Source organism: Eubalaena glacialis, chromosome 11, assembly GCF_028564815.1.
Source record: "Eubalaena glacialis isolate mEubGla1 chromosome 11, mEubGla1.1.hap2.+ XY, whole genome shotgun sequence".
In the NCBI taxonomy this organism is placed as follows: Eukaryota; Metazoa; Chordata; class Mammalia; order Artiodactyla; family Balaenidae; genus Eubalaena; species Eubalaena glacialis.
In genome coordinates this window covers 10,020,439-10,038,957 of record NC_083726.1, presented here as the reverse complement: position 1 = coordinate 10,038,957, position 18,519 = coordinate 10,020,439, and the positions used below count along the sequence as shown (strand labels likewise).

Here is an 18,519-nt window from a genome sequence, read left to right as displayed (position 1 = left end):
GGCTTTTCAAGGAAAGCAGAGTGGAGTTTTGAGCATCAGTCCCCACTACCATCGGTCGGCGCACATTAGCGTACCTTTGCAGGGGTGTATGGTTTGGGCATCGTTCTTGGTGGCATGGCATTTGAAACCAAAGCACTGGCCCATCCTGGGGAGCCGTGCACCACTAATACCCTTTAATACATTCTTCCTGTTTAAAGTAGCTGGAGTAGATTCCGCTGTTTGCAAATAAGAACTCTGATGATGATTCCTCTTTACAAAGGTCTTATTTGACAATTCTCTCATTTTATTAAATGAACGAATGACCCGGTCTCTAATAGGTAGGAGCCCTTATTTATAGCTGAGCCTCATGGCAGAAGTCAGATATACCGTTAGATGCTTTTTCATTCCCACTGTGCAAATTCTCAACACGAAGTGGGAGAAGGGCAAACCACACGTCAGAGACTTAGAGTGACTGCCATTCATTCCCCCGAACTGTGGGCTCCCAGACAGATTGCTGCCATTGAAAAGCACATTTTGAACACAGCCAACTATTTCCTTGAGCAGATGGGAAAGCATGTTTGCTAAAAAGAAGAGAGAGGATCTGCCCGCACGAGGAATTTGATGACTCCCTCCATCCTGGTTTGCCCAGTAAAACTTCAGCTGCTTTTAAGGCTGGAAAGCTTTTGATTATTTCTATTTCTGGGGGAAGAAAACTGACTCTCTTAGCTGGGTTTCTGAAATAACTGTCAGAAGATTTTACGTATTCCAGTACAAGAAAATACATGTGTTTGACACGGTTGTGACAGGCAGTGCAAAAACACTGAATAATATTTTGATCTCGGTCTGGGAGTGACAGCTGTCCCTCCACAGTGCCTGTTTCGTCTATACTCTTGGAGGCTGACATTTATAGAGCACCATTATTCACTAAGCACAGGGTGAAGAGTTTACATAGATGACCTCCTTTGTGAAGTCAAGAGATATTTGTTGAGCGTCTTCTTTGTACGTGGTCTATTCTAGGAGCTTGAGATAGGACAGGGATAAAGGAAAAGAGGTCTTGTTCTCATGGAGTTTACATTCAAATAGGGGGAGACAGATACTAAACAACATATAAATCCTGCAGGAAGAATAGCAAAGCGTGGTAAGCACTGTGCGGGGAATCAAAATAGGCAACGTGATGACAGAGAGTGGCCGGGGAGCCAGGGACGCCACTAAGGCAATGACAGAAAACTGGAATCTGAAGGACAAGAAGGAGCCAGCCCTTCCCTCAGGAGCCCTGAGGAAAGCACGTTCCAGGCAAAGGTGACAGCTAGTGACGCAACTGGGCACAGGCCTGGAGCGCCCCAGAGGCAGAAGGAAGTGCAGTGAGGGAATGGAAGTGAGGAGGCTGGAGAGAGAGAGATGGTGGCTGGATTCTGCAGGGCGGTTCAGGTCAGGCTAAGGGGTCTGGAGTTCACTTGAAGGGCACGGGAGAAGCTGCTGAGGTTTAAGCAGGGAACAACCTCGTCTGGTGTCTGTCTGTCAAAGGTCACTCTGGTCGCCGTGTGGCGACTGGGCTGGGGCTAAGAGTGAAGGAAAGGAGCCCAGGAAGAGGCTACTGCCACGAGCCAGGAGAGGAGTGACGCCAGGGCTGGGAATCAGTGCTCTCCCCTCCCCTTGCTAAGTTGAGAGCCTCCCAGGGAGGCCAACAGGGCAGTTGGATAGACCTGCCTAAGTCTCAAGCGAGGCCAGGGTGTGGAGGGAGATTTGGGTGTTACTGGCATATGCGTGGTATTTAAAGCCACCAGACCAGATGAGACCAGCTGGGAAGAATATATAGATAGAAGGGGAAGGAGCCAGGCTAGAGCTGACTGATGAGACAGGGAGCCAGCCGGGAAGGAAGACCCTTGAAAAAGTCTGGCAACGTAGAAGCTAAGAGAAAAAGGCATTTCAAGAAGATGGGAGGGACTTCCCTGGTGGCGCAGTGGTTAGGAATCCGCCTGCCAATGCAGGGGACACAGGTTCAAGCCCTGGTCTGGGAAGATCCCACATGCCGCGGAGCAACTAAGCCCGTGAGCCACAACTACTGAACCCACGTGCCACAACTACTGAAGCCCGCACGCCTAGAGCCCGTGCTCCACAAGAGAAGCCCCTGCAATGAGAAGCCCACGCACTGCAACGAAGAGTGGCCGTCACTCGCCGCAACCAGAGAAAGCCCGCGCGCAGCAACAAAGACCCAACGCAGTCCCCCCCCCAAAAAAAAAATGAAGATGGGAGCAGCCCACCACATGACACAGACCAGAAGAGTGTACAGATTAGGGGCCAGGCGAGGTTGGCCAGAGCAGGTGCAGAGGCACACGGAGGGCAGGAACCCACTGGAGTGGCTGAGGAAAGGAGATGCTGGTGCAGACGAGTCTTTCAAGAAATTCTGTGGGAAAGGCAGCAAGAAATGGGGGTGCAGAGACAAAGGGGATTTTCTTTGCAAAGGCAAGAGATGCTAGAGCAGGACTGTTCAACGATGGGAGTGATCCAACAGAGCAGGGGAAAACGATGATGCAAGAAAGAGGGTGCCAAGTGCAGGAGTGGAAGCCGAGGGGGCGAGGTCCAAGCACAAGTGGGGGGCAGGGCCCTTCCTCCACAGGCTCCGGGTTGGCAGGCGGCAAAGGTACAGATGGGGGCAGGCTGTTTCGTGGTTGGCAGGCGAGGGCCTTACTGCTGACTACTTCTAATTTCTCAATTAAGACATTCCCTGGGAGATGCTGGGGTGGAGGGCGCGTGGGAAAGGACGAGTGCAGCCGGAGAATTCTGCAAAGGGAACAGAGTGAAATAAGGCTTTGGAGGAGTGGGAGCCTGGACGGGCTGGGGAAGCGCGGTAGCGCAGGCGGGCAGGGCTGAGTGCCCAGCTGAGACGTGTGGCTGTGGATCTACAGGGAGCCCAGCTGCACAGTCGGTGTGCTGCAACCCTCGTGGTGCCAGGAAGAAAGCACTGTTGTTCCTGTGCTTATTTCACACCTGCAGAAACCAAGTCTTAGGAGAGTTAAGTAACTTGTCTAAGTCTGCACAGCTAGAATCTGAACCCGTGAGACCAGGCTCCTAGGCAGAGACCGTCAACCCCTGTGGGGACACGAAGACATTCCAAGGAATAGTGGGACTGCTGGTTCTAAGAACACCCATTTCCAGCTCCTCAAGTTTCCTTAGTTACTGTTTTCTGTGAGTGATCGTCCTGAGAATGTGCAGGTGTTGGCAGTATCCCTTAATCCCACTTTACAGAAGAAAGGCACACCTCCACCCATGCCAAACATCCTTTTGGTGAAGGTTCCAGGGTGGAAACACTCCCAACTTTGCACCAAACAAAGGGGGAAGGCTGTTCTAACAGCAGATCAAGTCTCATAAGCTACTTGTTAAGAATGAAGCACGAGAAACGGGGACGTCAGTCCAGAGCTCAAAGAGTAGCTGGGGAGAGCGCCGTGATCAGAGTCATGACCGAATAACTATATAAGTGCTCTGAAGGAGAGGGATGTGAGCACAGACAACAAGGATCCAAATCCAGACCAGGGTCAAGACAGCCGACCCTGAGGACGAGGGCCTCAGCTGAGATGGAAGGGTAAGTATGTGTCCCCTGAAACAGGGGCGACAAACTTCTGCAAAGAGCCAGAGAGTAAATGTTTCCGGCTCTGCAAGCCATTGATTCTCTATAGCAACCACTCAACTCTGCCGCAGAGTCAAAGGCGATAATCAACCAGCAGCTGTGACTGTGTGCCAGTAAGGTGTTATTTACGACAACAGGCAGTGGAAGGCCCCATTCTTAGTTTGCCTGGACATTTATCAGAAAAAAATAGGCCTTGGTTGGTAGCGTTGGATGATTTTGAGCTACCAGTGGGAGGAGATGCTGACAATGGTGAGGGCAGTGGTGGAGGGATCTTTCCTGGGACAAAAGGAAAGGCAGGTCCAGAGGCCAGGTATAGGTAGGGGGTGTGGTGTCTACATGGAAAAAGGTCCCTGCAGCAGGAGCCCCAGAGTCCGGGAGGGTGGCAACAGGGCTGGCCAGACATGGCAGGGCCCCGCAGGGCCGTCTACCCCAAGGCAGGAGGAAGCTTTCCGAGGCTTGGAAGGTGTTTTTCATTTGGGCTGAGAGGACGGTGTTTAGGGCTGGGGGAGTAGGGCAGGGCCAGGTGGTGACAGGATGATGTAATCAGATTTGTGTTTTGAAAACACTGCGGGGTATGAGAGCCTGAGGGAGACAGGAGCCTACTGCACTAGTGAAGGGAGCTCTGCCTGGGGTGTTGGGAGTGGAAGGGAGAAGAGTGGTGGTGCTGGCCGCTACGCAGCAGGGAAGAGGAACTGGGCAGAGAGGCACAAGGAGGTGTCGGGAGGAGGGCCAGGTTCAGGCTGGAGATGAGGGTCACTGGGGAGGAGAAGATATAGAAGCACCTGTGCTGCGGCCTACACTTGAAGATTGCTTCCTTTCCTCTCTCCCCCCAGTCCTTGCATTTCTGGCTACCCTTTAGTGCCCCACTCATCCATGTATATCTGGAGGACTAGCAGGGCCCCTCCCTGAGATGATGGGGCAGGGAGTGCAGAGATGCGGAACCAACCGGAAGTCACTGAAGCTTAGGGGGCTCCAAGGGGTCTGGGTCTGTGCCTCACACTCACCTGAGGGCAGCAGACCTTCCTGCTCTGGGGGGACTTCCGGCCGGAGTATCTCCTAGAAGTGAGGAAAGAAAAATTTCTTTCTAAGGAAGAGAAGAAAAGTAGTTCTTCAGTTCCTTCTTGTCTTGGGGGTGACACTGCAGAGCAGGAGCTTTGAGACAGCCCCCCTCCCTGGAGGCAACAGCAACAGCAAGAGGACTGGCCTCAGACAAAGCAGAGCCTCTCGGTCATTCCACCTGCTGAGTGACCTCGGGCAAATTACCTAACATCTCTGATCCTGTTAAAGGGTGTGAATACTAACTACCTTGAAGGGCTGATGAGCCAATTAAAGAAAATGATGTATGCAGAGAGTACACAGGGCAAGCACTCAACCCATAAGAAAAAACAAAAAAAGCACTGGCTTCAAAAGAAAAACAAAAACTCAGAACTTTGCACAACTGAAATGAATAAATGTTGGACTAAACACTTAAAAGAGTAACAATCTATCAACCTCTTAGGATGTTAAATTTAATATTCATTGAAATGTCATTAAATTTGCAGACAATTTCCAGGTTAGATTTTTTTTTTCACTTTGAAATTCCTGTGTGTCCATGACAACTGCTGGGAAAGCAAACCTTTTGAGTCAGTAGCTGCAAATGCTTAGAAAAATAAGTGGTGGCTATTATAATTTCCAACTGATAACTGCAGCCATACTCTTCCCTAAGGGCTGCCAGGTATGCTCTTCCCTTGTGCCCTGGACCAGGACTTCTCAAACTGGAATGTGCTTACAGATCCCTGGGAGACCCCGGCAAACTGCAGGCTCTGCTTTAGTCAATCCAAAGAGACGCCGATGCTGCTGGTCCTTGGATCACACTTAGAGCAGCGAGTCTTTGCCACACCACGGGAGCCACGTGGGGCAGAGAGGTGAAGGCCCAGCAGCCTGCCTCCTGAACCAGGAAACCAACCCTAGGAAGGAGGCCTCACGGGAGAGGGGGCTGCTGAACTATCCTGCCCTCCTCCCCTACCCAGTCTATTTCCGCTCTTTTCAGCTGGCATCTAAGAGCGATGGTGTTTGTTTAAACAAGGGTGGCTCTCCTACCCCCAACCCTGTTAATTCCTCCAGCACACCTTTCTCTACTCTGTTTTCACCTCTGTATCACTTTCCCTGAAATCTGGGCCCCGCCTTTTACCACCTGATGTTAATAGCTGTTTCAAAGTTCCCTAACAGGGTTTTTTTTGGAGGGGGATGATGAGAATGTATTGGAATTAGTGGTGATGTGAATACACTAAAAATCACTGAATTACACATTTCAAAAGGGTTAATTTTATGTTATGTAAATTAGGTTTCAATAAAGCCGATATATAAAGATCACCAACAACGTAACCGTATGATTCCATGGCTTCCTCCTAGGCCTGGTTCAGTGGTACTCTCTGTAGTAGTTGGCACCACTGACCATCCCTCAGTATAGCCCACCTTGGCTGCCACAGCCCTATTCTTTCTGGGCTCCTCCTGCCTCTGATTCCTCTTTCTGCCGCCTGCTGCGTGTAGGAGGTCCCCAAGGCTCTGACCTCAGCCTCCTTGTCTTCTCCCTTCTTTGAAATTCCCATTTAGAGGTAATTTCTACAAACACATCTATTTGAATAAATCCTCAGTCGGGAGTCCCAGCCCTGATCTCTCCCCTAGCCGTATCACCAACAATGTCTTAGACATCTCCACCTGATGTTCCATCCTTCCCTCAAATTCATCATCTAAAATTGAACGTATAGCCTTTCTCCACAGACCTGATCCTCCTCTTGATTTCTTACTTCTAAATGTAACATCTACAAATGCTGGCTGCTAGATGCTTAGAGCTGCTTAGAATCTGGAACCCGCCCCAGCTCCAGTCTCCTCCTGGCCTGTCCTACTGTGCTTGAAAGCTCTTGAATTTCCATGAGTTTCCATCTTTCTTATGGCTTCACGTCCATCTTCACAACTGTGCAGAAAAGCGTTAACACAGCAGTCCTGACTACTGTCCTTGAAAAGTCCTGCTTGCAGGGTTGGCCCTTGATTGGCATCTGGGGATGTAGCTTTCGGGAGGGCTCCCACCACTGATAAGAGTGGTTCACTGTGCCTAAACTGTCTGTGCAAACAATGTGGTTTACGCTGAATACCCACTTTCCTTCAGGGAGTTTGGAATCTGGGTATGTGATCACACAGGGGAGCGCCTATGTGATCAGCCCCCAATAAAATCCTGGGCATTGGGGTCCCTAACGAGGTCCTCTGACAGGCAACATTTCACACGAGTTGTCACAACTCGCTGGGGGAATTAAAGCGGGTCCTGTGTGACTCTGCGGGAAAGGACTCTTGCAAGCCTGTGCCTGGTTTTACTGGACTTTGCTCCACGTGTCTTTTCCCTTTGCAGATTGTGCTTTGTGCCCTTTCGCTGCAATAGATCACAGCGGTGAGTACGACTACACACTGAGTCCTGCGTGTGTCCTAGGGAATTACCGAAAGTTAACATGGCCTTGGGGACAATTCCCCCACCCTAGTTTATCCTAGCCACAATCCTAACTGCAGTTTTCCAGCCTTCAGAGAGAGGGTCTTTAGGGGACACCTCACCCAACTTCCCACCCAACACGGAACCTTTTAGGCAGCATGCGGCAGCTCTGCCAGGGCCCTCCAGGGATAGGAAGCTCACCACGGTGAGACAGCACTGCCTCTTAGGAGGTCCCTCCTTCCTGCCGAGCACCCTTGCTTTCCCCGAGGGCGTTAGACTGAGGGAGGGGAATGGTTTAACTGGTCAGAGAGGCCAGACTGACCGAAGCAGGAGACTGATTAGCCTATCTGGACAAAATCCTGGCTCCCCAACTGTGCTGGAAAACCCTGGGCACACGAGCCTCTCTGCACCTCAATTCTTGCTGTAAGATGGAGGTGACAGGATTTCTCATAAAGCTGCGGTGGGGAATGACACAAGTCAAACAGTGGCTGGTGCAGAGCACGACGTGTGCATTAGCATTATTTTTATTCAGATTACTGCTAGGTGCTCAGATACATGCTCTTTGACAGTATGAACTGTTTTCACCATATTTAAGAAAAAAAAAACTCTCCTCACTCCTATCCCCTCCAAAGGGTCATAGGTGTTGCTACGGGGGTTTGATTAGCCAGATGTTGTCTGCCCCCTGGGTCCTACTGACCATTAAAGACAAGGCTTTGCTGCATCCCTGGGGTGCCCCATAAAAAGGGGCAGACAGCCCCCAGCTTTAGGATGTAAATTTATCCTAACCCCAAGGAGGCGTCGCCCTGGCTTCACAGTCCTGAGCTGAATCCTGGTTTAGCCACCCACGGGCTGGTTGCCCATTACAGTCCTTTCACTGTCACCACGAGGACTGCCTCTCTGTCCCCTCAGTGCCTCTGGGTGTTCTCACTTGCCGTCCCCTCTGCCTGGAACAGTGGTCCTCCGCTTCTCCTGCCACTTACTGACCTTCTCCGGACTGGACTGGGTCCCCCGCCTCCTGCTGCCTCAGCACCCTGTATACCCGTCACCAGTGCCCTGTCCACAGTAGGATAACTGCCTGACCTCGATTTCCCACTAGACCACACAGCGGAGGCTGTGCTTGCCTCCACGCCGTGTTCCCAGTGTTTATTTAGCACAGCGCCTGGCACGTGGCGCTCTTTACATGTCTGTTAAGTGCGAAAAGAAAGTTGGTTTCGGGCAAGTTTCTTCTCTGAACTCTGGTTTCCTCCTCACCTGTGAAGTGGATTTAATGTGTACTTCACCAGGCCGTTGTGAGGATTAAATCAAAAGGATACCTGGGGCTTCCCTGGTGGCGCAGTGGTTGAGAATCCGCCTGCCAATGCAGGGGACATGGGTTCGAGCCCTGGTCCGGGAAGATCCCACATGCTGCGGAGCAACTAAGCCCGTGCGCCACAACTACTGAGCCTGCGTTCTAGAGCCTGTGACCCACAACTACTGAGCCCATGTGCCACAACTACTGAAGCCCATGCGCCTAGAGCCCATGCTCCGCAACAAGAGCAGCCACCACAATGAGAAGCCCACGCGCTGCAACGAAGAGTGGCCCCGTTCGCCGCAACTAGAGAAAGCCCACACGCAGCAACAAACACCCCATGCAGCCAAAAATAAAAAAATAAAATAAATAAATTTATATATAAAAAAAAAGGATACCTGGTGCCTGGCACATGGTAGACACCTAATAACTGACATCTACTATTTTAAAATTCCCACACATCCCAGCACTTCTGGTGTGCTGACTCTACAGTTGCTAAGCATTAACATTTCAGTCATTTTGGAGGCTAGTTTGGGGTACGTGAGAGAGAACCAGGCCTGAGGATTTCGGTATTAAGGTCCCTCCCAGCCCGGACGAGATGGTAGCTGGGTGTGGCAGGGGACAGAGGGGACGGAAGTCCTTAGCTGGCACCTTACCCTTCAGCAGTCTTTTTCTCTGCAACATTAATTCTTCTCTCCGGAATCTCTCTGGATCCAGTTTCGAGTAGTCCCAGCTATTATAGCTGTGTGGGCAAGGATATATACCTAAGAGGGAGTCAAGAGTGATCGTGAAAACTTCTGCAAAAGAGAAAGGGAGGCAGAAAATGGAAGACAGAGGCCTCTGAGATGCCCCTGCTGGTCCCGGGGAGGCTGGGCTTCCAGCATTATCCCTCCTCCCTCCTCCCAGCACTGGCCTTGTAGCCTTGAGTGAGCCACTTCCTCTCTACGAGACTTTGGTTTCTTCACCTGGAAAATGGAGATGTGATGCCCACCCTGCCCTCCTGACAGTGTGAGTGTGAGGATCAGATCACACCACAGATGTGTGAACCTGTGACACGCTACACAGATGTGAAGGCATAGTAATTATTTGTTTTCCTGTCTATCTCCTCTGCCTTGAAGGTAGGGGCTGGGTCTGATTCATCTTTGCACCTCCAGGGCTTAGTATTGGACCTGGCACACAATAAATAGGCACTTAGTAAATGTTTGTTCAACATACTATTACACTTTGCTGGGCTTCCCTGGTGGTGCAGTGGTTAAGAATCTGCCTGCCAATGCAAGGGACACGGGTTCAAGCCCTGGCCTGGGAAGATCCCACATGCCGCAGAGCAACTAAGCCTGTGCGCCACAACTACTGAGCCTGTGCTCTAGAGCCCGCAAGCCACAACTACTGAGCCCACGTGCCACAACTACTGAAGCCTGTGCACCTAGAGCCTGTGCTCTGCAACAAGAGAAGCCACCGCAATGAAAAGCCTGCGCACCACAACAAAGAGTAGCCCCCGCTCGCCGCAACTAGAGAAAGCCTGCGCACAGCACCAAAGACCCAACACAGCCAAAAATAAGTAAATAAATAAATAAATAAATTTATAAAAAAACAAAACAAACCAAAAAACCCATACTATTACACCTTGCTAAGTACCAGAAATGGCTTTGCCTGAAATATTCGATGGCGATGTTTATGGGGCTAATACTTTTCTTTTAAGGGAACCACGTGTTTCAGAGTCTTGATTTCTTGGAGCCTGAATCCTCAGATATTAGAGAAATTCCACTATCTCTCTCAGTTCTTTGATTTAGGATGGAAAAGACCAAAGATTACTTGAAAAATTTGAGCCCTTATGCAAAGCTGCTGTCTTCATTGGACAAAGCAAGCAGACAGGAGGTTTATTACTGAGGGTGGATTAGGGGAAGGAGGCACGGTCTTGGACAAAAAGGTGAATAGGAAGAAGGAACAGAAAGAAAAGAGTCAGAGAATGGGAGGCAAGATGGCATAGTGGTCAAAGACCTAGCTTTGCAGTGGGACAGCCTGGGTCTGAATACCTGCTCCCCCATTTGTTTCCTTTAGGACTTCTTTGATGCTGCATATGTTAAAAGGACTGAATAGGTGTGCAGAAAATAGTAAACATAGCAGTCTCAAGCCTACTGTCCTTAAAAAAGCCTGCTTGCAAGATTGGCCCTTGGTTGGCACCTGATATAAAACTTTCCCTAACTACCTAGGAGAAATAGATACATTCCTAGAAACATACAACCTACTAAGACTGAATTATCAAGAAATAGGGAATGTGGTTCAAGATGGCGGAGGAGTAACACATGGAGATCACCTTCCTCCCCACAAATATATCAGAAATACATCTACATGTGGAACAACTCCTATAGAACACCTTCTGAACACTGGCAGAAGACCTCAGACTTCCCAAAAGGCAAGAAACTCCCCATGTACCTGGGTAGGGCAAAAGAAAAAACAGAGGCAAAAGAATAGGGACGGGACCTGCACCAGTGGGAGGGAGCTCCCACAGCTCCTTGGAGTGAAGGAAGAAAGGTTTCCACACACTAGGAAGCCCCTTCACTGGCGGAGATGGGGGATGGGCGAGGGGGAAGCTTCGGAGCCACGGAGGAGAGCGCAGCAACAGGGGTGCAGAGGGCAAAGTGGAGAGATTCCCGCACAGAGGATGGGTGCCGACCAGCACTCACCAGCCCGAGAGGCTTGTCTGCTCAGCCGCCGGGGCAGGCGGGGGCTGGGAGCTGAGGCTCGGGCTTCGGAGGTCGGATCCCAGGGAGAGGACTGGGGTTGGCGGCGTGAACACAGCCTGAAGGGGGCTAGTGCGCCACAGCTAGCCGGGAAGGAGTCCGGGAAAAAGTCTGGAACTGCCGATGAGGCAAGAGACCATTGTTTCACAGTGCGCGAGGAGAAGGGATTCAGAGCACCGCCTAAACGAGCTCCAGAGACGGGCGCGAGCCGCGGCTATCAGCGCGGACCCAAGAGACGGGCATGAGACGCTAAGGCTGCTGCTGCCGCCACCAAGAAGCCTGTGTGCGAGCACAGGTCACTATCCACACCGCCCCTCCCGGGAGCCTGTGCAGCCCGCCACTGCCAGGGTCCCGGGATCCAGGGACAACTTCCCCAGGATAACACACGCTGGCCTCTGCCGCCGCAGGCTCGCCCCGCATTCCATACCTCTCCCTCCCCCCCGGCCTGAGTGAGCCAGAGCCCCCTAATCAGCTGCTCCTTTAACCCCGTCCTATCTGGGTGGGGAACAGATGCCCTCAGGCGACCTACATGCAGAAGCCCGGCCAAATCCAAAGCTGAACCCCAGGAGCTGTGCGAACAAAGAAGAGAAAGGGAAATTTCTCCCAGCAGCCTCAGGAGCAGCGGATTAAATCTCCACAGTCAACTTGATGTACCCTGCATCTGTGGAATACCTGAATAGACAACGAATCATCCCAAAACTGAGGTGGTGGACTTTGGGAGCAACTGTAGACTTGGGGTTTGCTTTCTGTGTATAATTTGTTTCTGGTTTTATGTTTATCTTAGTTTAGTATTTAGAGCTTATTATTATTGGTAGATTTGTTTATTGATTTGGTTGCTCTCTTCCTTTTTTTTTACATATATATACATTTTTTTCCTTTTTCTCTTTTTGTGAGTGTGTATGTGTATGCTTCTTTGTGTGATTTTATCTATATAGCTTTGCTTTTACCATTTGTCCTAGGGTTCTGTCTGTCCGTTTTTTTTTTTTAGTATAGTTTTTAGCTCTTATTATCATTGGTGGATTTGTTTTTTGGTTTGGTTGCTCTCTTCTTTCTTTCTTCTTAAAAAAATTTTATTACTTTTAAATTTTTTTATTTTTAATAATCGTTTTTTATTTTAATAACTTTATTTATTTTTCTTTCTTTATTTCTTTCTTTTTTCTCCCTTTTCTTCTGAGCCATGTGGCTGACAGGGTCTTGGTGCTCCGGCCAGGGTCAGGCCTGAGCCTCTGAGATGGGAGAGCTGAGTTCAGGACACTGGTCCACCAGAGACCTCCTGGTCCCATGTAATATCAAATGGCGAAAGCTCTCCCTGTCTCAATGCTAAGACCCAGCTCCACTCAATGACCAGCAAGCTACAGTGCTGGACACCCTATGCCAAACAACTAGCGAGACAGGAACACAACCCCACCCATTAGCAGAGAGGCTGCCTAAAATCATAATAAGTTCACAGACACCCCAAAACACACCACTGGACGCAGTCCTGCCCACCAGAAAGATAAGATCTAGCCTCATCCACCAGAACACAGGCACCAGTCCCCTCCACCAGGAAGCCTACACAACCCACTGAACCAACCTTACCCACTGGGGGCAGACATCAAAAACAATGGGAACTATGAACCTGCAGCCTGAGAAAAGGAGACCCCAAACACAGTAATTTAAGCAAAATGAGAAGACAGAGAAATACGCAGCAGATGAAGGAGCAAGGTAAAAACCCACCAGACCAAACAAATGAAAAGGAAATAGGCAGTCTACCTGAAAAAGAATTTAGAGTAATGATAGTAAAGATGATCCAAAATCTTTGAAACAGAATGGAGAAAATACAAGAAACGTTTAACAAGGACCTAGAAGAACTAAAGAGTAAACAAACAACGATGAATAACACAATAAATGAAATTTAAGATTCTCTAGAAGGAATCAATAGCAGAATAACTGAGGCAGAAGAAGGGATAAGTGACCTGGAAGATAAAATAGTGGAAATAACTACCACAGAGCAGAATAAAGAAAAAAGAATGAAAAGAATTGAGGACAGTCTCAGAGACCTCTGGGACAACATTAAATGCACCAACATTCAAATTATAGGGGTCCCAGAAGAAGAAGAGAAAAAAAAAGGGACTGAGAAAATATTTGAAGAGATTATAGTTGAAAACTTCCCTAATATGGGAAAGGAAACAGTCAATCAAGTCCAGGAAGCACAGAAGGTCCCATACGGGATAAATCCAAGGAGAAACACGCCAAGACACATATTAATCAAACTATCAAAAATTAAATACAAAGAAAAAATATTAAAAGCAGCAATGGAAAAGCAACAAATAACATACAAGGGAATCCCCATAAGGTTAACAGGTGATCTTTCAGGAGAAACTCTGCAAGCCAGAAGGGAGTGGCAGGACACATTTAAAGTGATGAAAGGGAAAAACCTACAACCAAGATTACTCTACCCAGCAAGGATGTCATTCAGATTCGATGGAGAAATTAAAACGTTTACAGACAAGCAAAAGTTAAGAGAATTCAGCACCACCAAGCCAGCTTTACAAGAAATGCTAAAGGAACTTCTCTAGGCATGAAACACAAGAGAAGGAAAAGACCTACAATAACAAACCCAAAACAATTAAGAAAATGGTAATAGGAACACACATATTGATAACTACCTTAAATGTAAATGGATTAAATGCTCCAACCAAAAGACACAGACTGGCTGAATGGATACAAAAACAAGACCCATACATATGCTGTCTACAAGAGACCCACTTCAGGCCTAGGGACAGATACAGACTGAAAGTGAGGGGATGCATGCAAATGAAAATCAAAAGAAAGCTGGAGTAGCAATTCTCATATCAGACAAAATAGACTTTAAAATAAAGACTATTACAAGAGACAAAGAAGGACACTACGTAATGATCAAGGGATCCATCCAAGAAGAAGATATAACAATTGTAAATATTTGTGCACCCAGGGACTTCCCTGGTGGTACAGTGGTTAAGAATCCGCCTGCCAATGCAGGGGACACAGGTTCGAGCCCTGGCCTGGGAAGATCCCACGTGCTGCAGAGCAACTAAGCCTGTGTGCCACAGCTACTGAGCCTGCACTCTAGGGCCCACAAGCCACAACTACTGAAGCCTGAGCACCTAGAGCCCATGCTCCACAACAAGAGAAGCCACCACAATGAGAAGCTTGCGCACCACAACAAAGAGTAGGCCCTGCTTGCTGCAACTAGAGAAAGCCCGCGCATAGCAACGAAGACCCAACGCAGCCAAAAATAAAATAATAAATAAATATAAATAAATTTAAAAAAAAATTTATGCACCCAACATAGGAGCACCTCAATACATAAGGCAAATGCTAACAGCCATAAAAGGGGAAATCAACAGTAACACAATAATAGTAGGGGACTTTAACACCCCACTTTCACCAATGGACAGATCATCCAAAATGAAAATAAATAAGGAAACACAAGCTTTAAATGATACATTAAACAAGATGGACTTAATTGATACTTATAGGACATTCCATCCAAAAACAACAGAATACACTTTCTTCTCAAGTGCTCATGGAACATTCTCCAGGATAGATCACATCTTGGGTCACAAATCAAGCCTTGGTAAATTTAAGAAAATTGGAATCATATCAAGTATCTTTTCTGACCACAATGCTATGAGACAAGATATCCATTACAGGTAAAAATCTGTAAAAAATACAAACACATGCAGGCTAAACAATACACTACTAAATAACCAAGAGATCACTGAAGAAATCAAAGAGGAAATCAAAAAATACCTAGAGACAAATGACAATGAAAACACGATGACCCAAAACCTATGAGATGCAGCAAAAGCAGTTCTAAGAGGGAAGTTTATAGCAATACAATCCTACCTCAAGAAACAAGAAACATCTCAAATAAACAACCTAAACTCACACCTAAAGCAATTAGAGAAAGAAGAACAAAAAAAACCCCAAAGTTAGCAGAAGGAAAGAAATCATAAAGATCAGATCAGAAATAAATGAAAAAGAAATGAAGGAAACGATAGCAAAGATCAATAAAACTAAAAGCTGGTTCTTTGAGAAGATAAACAAAATTGATAAACCATTAGCCAGACTCATCAAGAAAAAAAGGGGGCTTCCCTGGTGGCGCAGTGGTTGAGAATCTGCCTGCGAATGCAGGGGACACGGGTTCGAGCCCTGGTCTGGGAAGATCCCACATGCCGTGGAGCAACTAAGCCCATGTGCCACAACTACTGAGCCTGCGCGTCTGGAGCCTGTGCTCCGCAACAAGAGAGGCCACGATAGTGAGAGGCCCGCGCACCGCGATGAAGAGTGGCCCCCGCTTGCCGCAACTAGAGAAAGCCCTCACATAGAAACGAAGACCCAACACAGCCAAAAAAAAAAAAAAAGAATAAAAATAAATAAAAATAAAGTAATTCCTTAAAAAAAAAAAGGGAGAAGACTCAAATCAATAGAATTAGAAATGAAAAAGGAGAAGTAACAACTGACACTGCAGAAATACAAAGAATCATGAGAGATTACTACAAGCAACACTATGCCAATAAAATGGACCAGCTGGAAGAAATGGACAAATTCTTAGAAAAGCACAACCTTCTGAGACTGAACCAGGGAGAAATAGAAAATATAAACAGACCAATCAAGCATTGAAATTGAAACTGTGATTAAAAATCTTCCAACAAACAAAAGCCCAGGACCAGATGGATTCACAGACGAATTCTATCAAACATTTAGAGAGGAGCTAACACCTATCCTTCTCAAACTACTCCAAATTATAGCAGAGGGAAGAACACTCCCAAACTCATTCTATGAGGCCACCATCACCCTGATACCAAAACCAGACAAAGATGTCACAAAAGGGCTTCCCTGGTGGCGCAGTGGTTGAGAATCTGCCTGCCAATGCAGGGGACACGGGTTCAAGCCCTGGTCTGGGAAGATCCCACATGCCGCGGAGCAACTAGGCCCGTGAGCCACAATTACTGAGCCTGCGCGTCTGGAGCCTGTGCTCCGCAACAAGGAGGCCGCGATAATGAGAGGCCCGCGTACTGCGATGAAGAGTGGCCCCCACTTGCCGCAACTAGAGAAAGCCCTCAAACAGAAAACGAAGACCCAATACAGCCATAAATAAATAAATAAATACATAAATAAACCCAGAAGTTAAAAAAAAAAAAAAAAAAGATGTCACAAAAAAAGAAAACTACAGGCCAATATCACTGATGAACATAGATGCAAAAATCCTCAACAAAATACTAGCAAACAGAATCCAACAGCACATTAAAAGGATCATACGCTATGGTTAAGTGGGGTTTATCCCAGGAAGCAAAGGATTCTTCAATATACACACATCAATCAATGTGATAAACCATATTAACAAACTGAAGGAGAAAAACCATATGATCATCTCAATAGATGCAGAAAAAGCTTTTGACAAAATTCAACACCCATTTATGATAAAAAACCTCCAGAAAGTAGGCATAGAGGGAACTTAACATAATAAAGGCCATATATGGCAAACCCACAGCCAACATCGTTCTCAATGGTGAAAAACTGAAACCATTTCCACTAAGATCAGGAACAAGACAAGGTTGCCCATTCTCACCACTATTATTCAACATAGTTTTGGAAGTTTTAGCCACAGCAATCAGAGAAGAAAAAGAAATAGAAGGAATCCAAATCGGAAAAGAAGAAGTAAAACTCTCACTGTTTTCACATGACATGACACTATACATAGAGAATCCTAAAGATGCTACCAGAAAACTACTACAGCTAATCAATGAATTTGATAAAGTAGCAAGATACAAAATTAATGCAAGAAATCTCTTGCATTCTTATACACTAATGATGAAAAATATGAAAGATAAATTAAGGAAACACTCCCATTTACCACTGCAACAACAACAACAAAATACCTAGGAATAAACCTACCTAAGGAGACAAAAGACCTGTATGCAGAAAACTATAAGACACTGATGAAAGAAATTAAAGATGATACAAACAGATGGAGAGATATACCATGTTCTTGGATTGGAAGAATCAACATTGTGAAAATGACTATACTACCCAAAGCAATCTACAGATTCAATGCAATCCCTATCAAACTACCAATGGCATTTTTCACAGAACTAGAACAAAAGATTTCACAATTTGTATGGAAACACAAAAGACCCTGAATAGCCAAAGCAACCTTGAGAAAGAAAAACAGAGCTGGAGGAATCAGGCTCCCTGACTTCAGACTATACTACAAACCTATAGTAATCAAGACAGTATGGTACTGGCACAAAAACAGAAATATAGATCAATGGAACAGGATAGAAAGCCCAGAGATAAAACCACACACATATGGTCACCTTATCTTTGACAAAGGAGGCAAGAATATACAATGGAGAAAAGACAGCCTCTTCAATAAGTGGTGCTGGGAAAACTGGACAGCTACATGTAAAAGAATGAAATTAGAACACTCCCTAACACCATACACAAAAATAAACTCAAAATGTATTAAAGACCTAAATGTAAGGCCAGACACTATAAAACTCTTAGAGGAAAACATAGGCAGAACACTCCATGACATAAATCACAGCAAGATCTTTTTTGACCCACCTCCTAGAGAAAGGGAAATAAAAGCAAAAATAAACAAATGGGACCTAATGAAACTTAAAAGCTTTTGCACAGCAAAGGAAACCATAAACAAGATGAAAAGACAACACTCAGAATGGGAGAAAATATTTGCAAACGAAGCAACTGACAAAGGATTAATCTCCAAAATATAGAAGCAGCTCAGGCAGCTGAATATGAAAAAAACAAACAACCCAATCCAAAAATGGGCAGAAGACCTAAATAGACATTTCTCCAAAGAAGATATACAGATTGCCAACAAACACATGAAAGGATGCTCAACATCACTAATCATTAGAGAAATGCAAATCAAAACTACAATGAGGTGTCACCTCACACCAGTCAGAATGGCCATCATGAAAAAATCTACAAACAGTAAATGCTGGAGAGGGTGTGGAGAAAAGGGAACCCTCTTGCACTATTGGTAGGAATGTAAACTGATACAGCCACTATGCTAAACAGTATGGAGGTTCCTTAAAAAACTAAAAATAAAACTACCATGCGACCCAGCAATCCCACTACTGGGCATATATCCTGAGAAAACCATAATTCAAAAAGAGTCATGGGGCTTCCCTGGTGGCGCAGTTGTTGAGAATCTGCCTGCCAATGCAGGGGACACGGGTTCGAACCCTGGTCTGGGAAGATCCCACATGCCGCGGAGCAACTAGGCCCGTGAGCCACAACTGCTGAGCCTACGCGTCTGGAGCCTGTGCTCCGCAACAAGAGAGGCCGCGATAGTGAGAGGCCCGCACACCGCAATGAAGAGTGGCCCCCGCTTGCCGCAACTAGAGAAAGCCCTAGCACAGAAACGAAGACCCAA

General features: G+C 46.9%; 1 protein-coding gene across 1 annotated transcript in view; it reads right to left on the bottom strand.

The window, feature by feature from the left end:
- FAM227A (family with sequence similarity 227 member A) overlaps positions 1-18,519 on the bottom strand; it is a 100,110-nt gene that overhangs the window by 43,085 nt on the left and 38,506 nt on the right. Inside the window, exons 10-12 of the mRNA XM_061206628.1 lie at positions 9,001-9,113; positions 8,046-8,245; positions 4,609-4,660 (exon numbers count right to left, since the gene is read on the bottom strand). Coding sequence (XP_061062611.1) covers positions 4,609-4,660; positions 8,046-8,245; positions 9,001-9,113 — 365 coding nt within the window. The remainder of the gene's footprint in view (positions 1-4,608; positions 4,661-8,045; positions 8,246-9,000; positions 9,114-18,519) is intronic.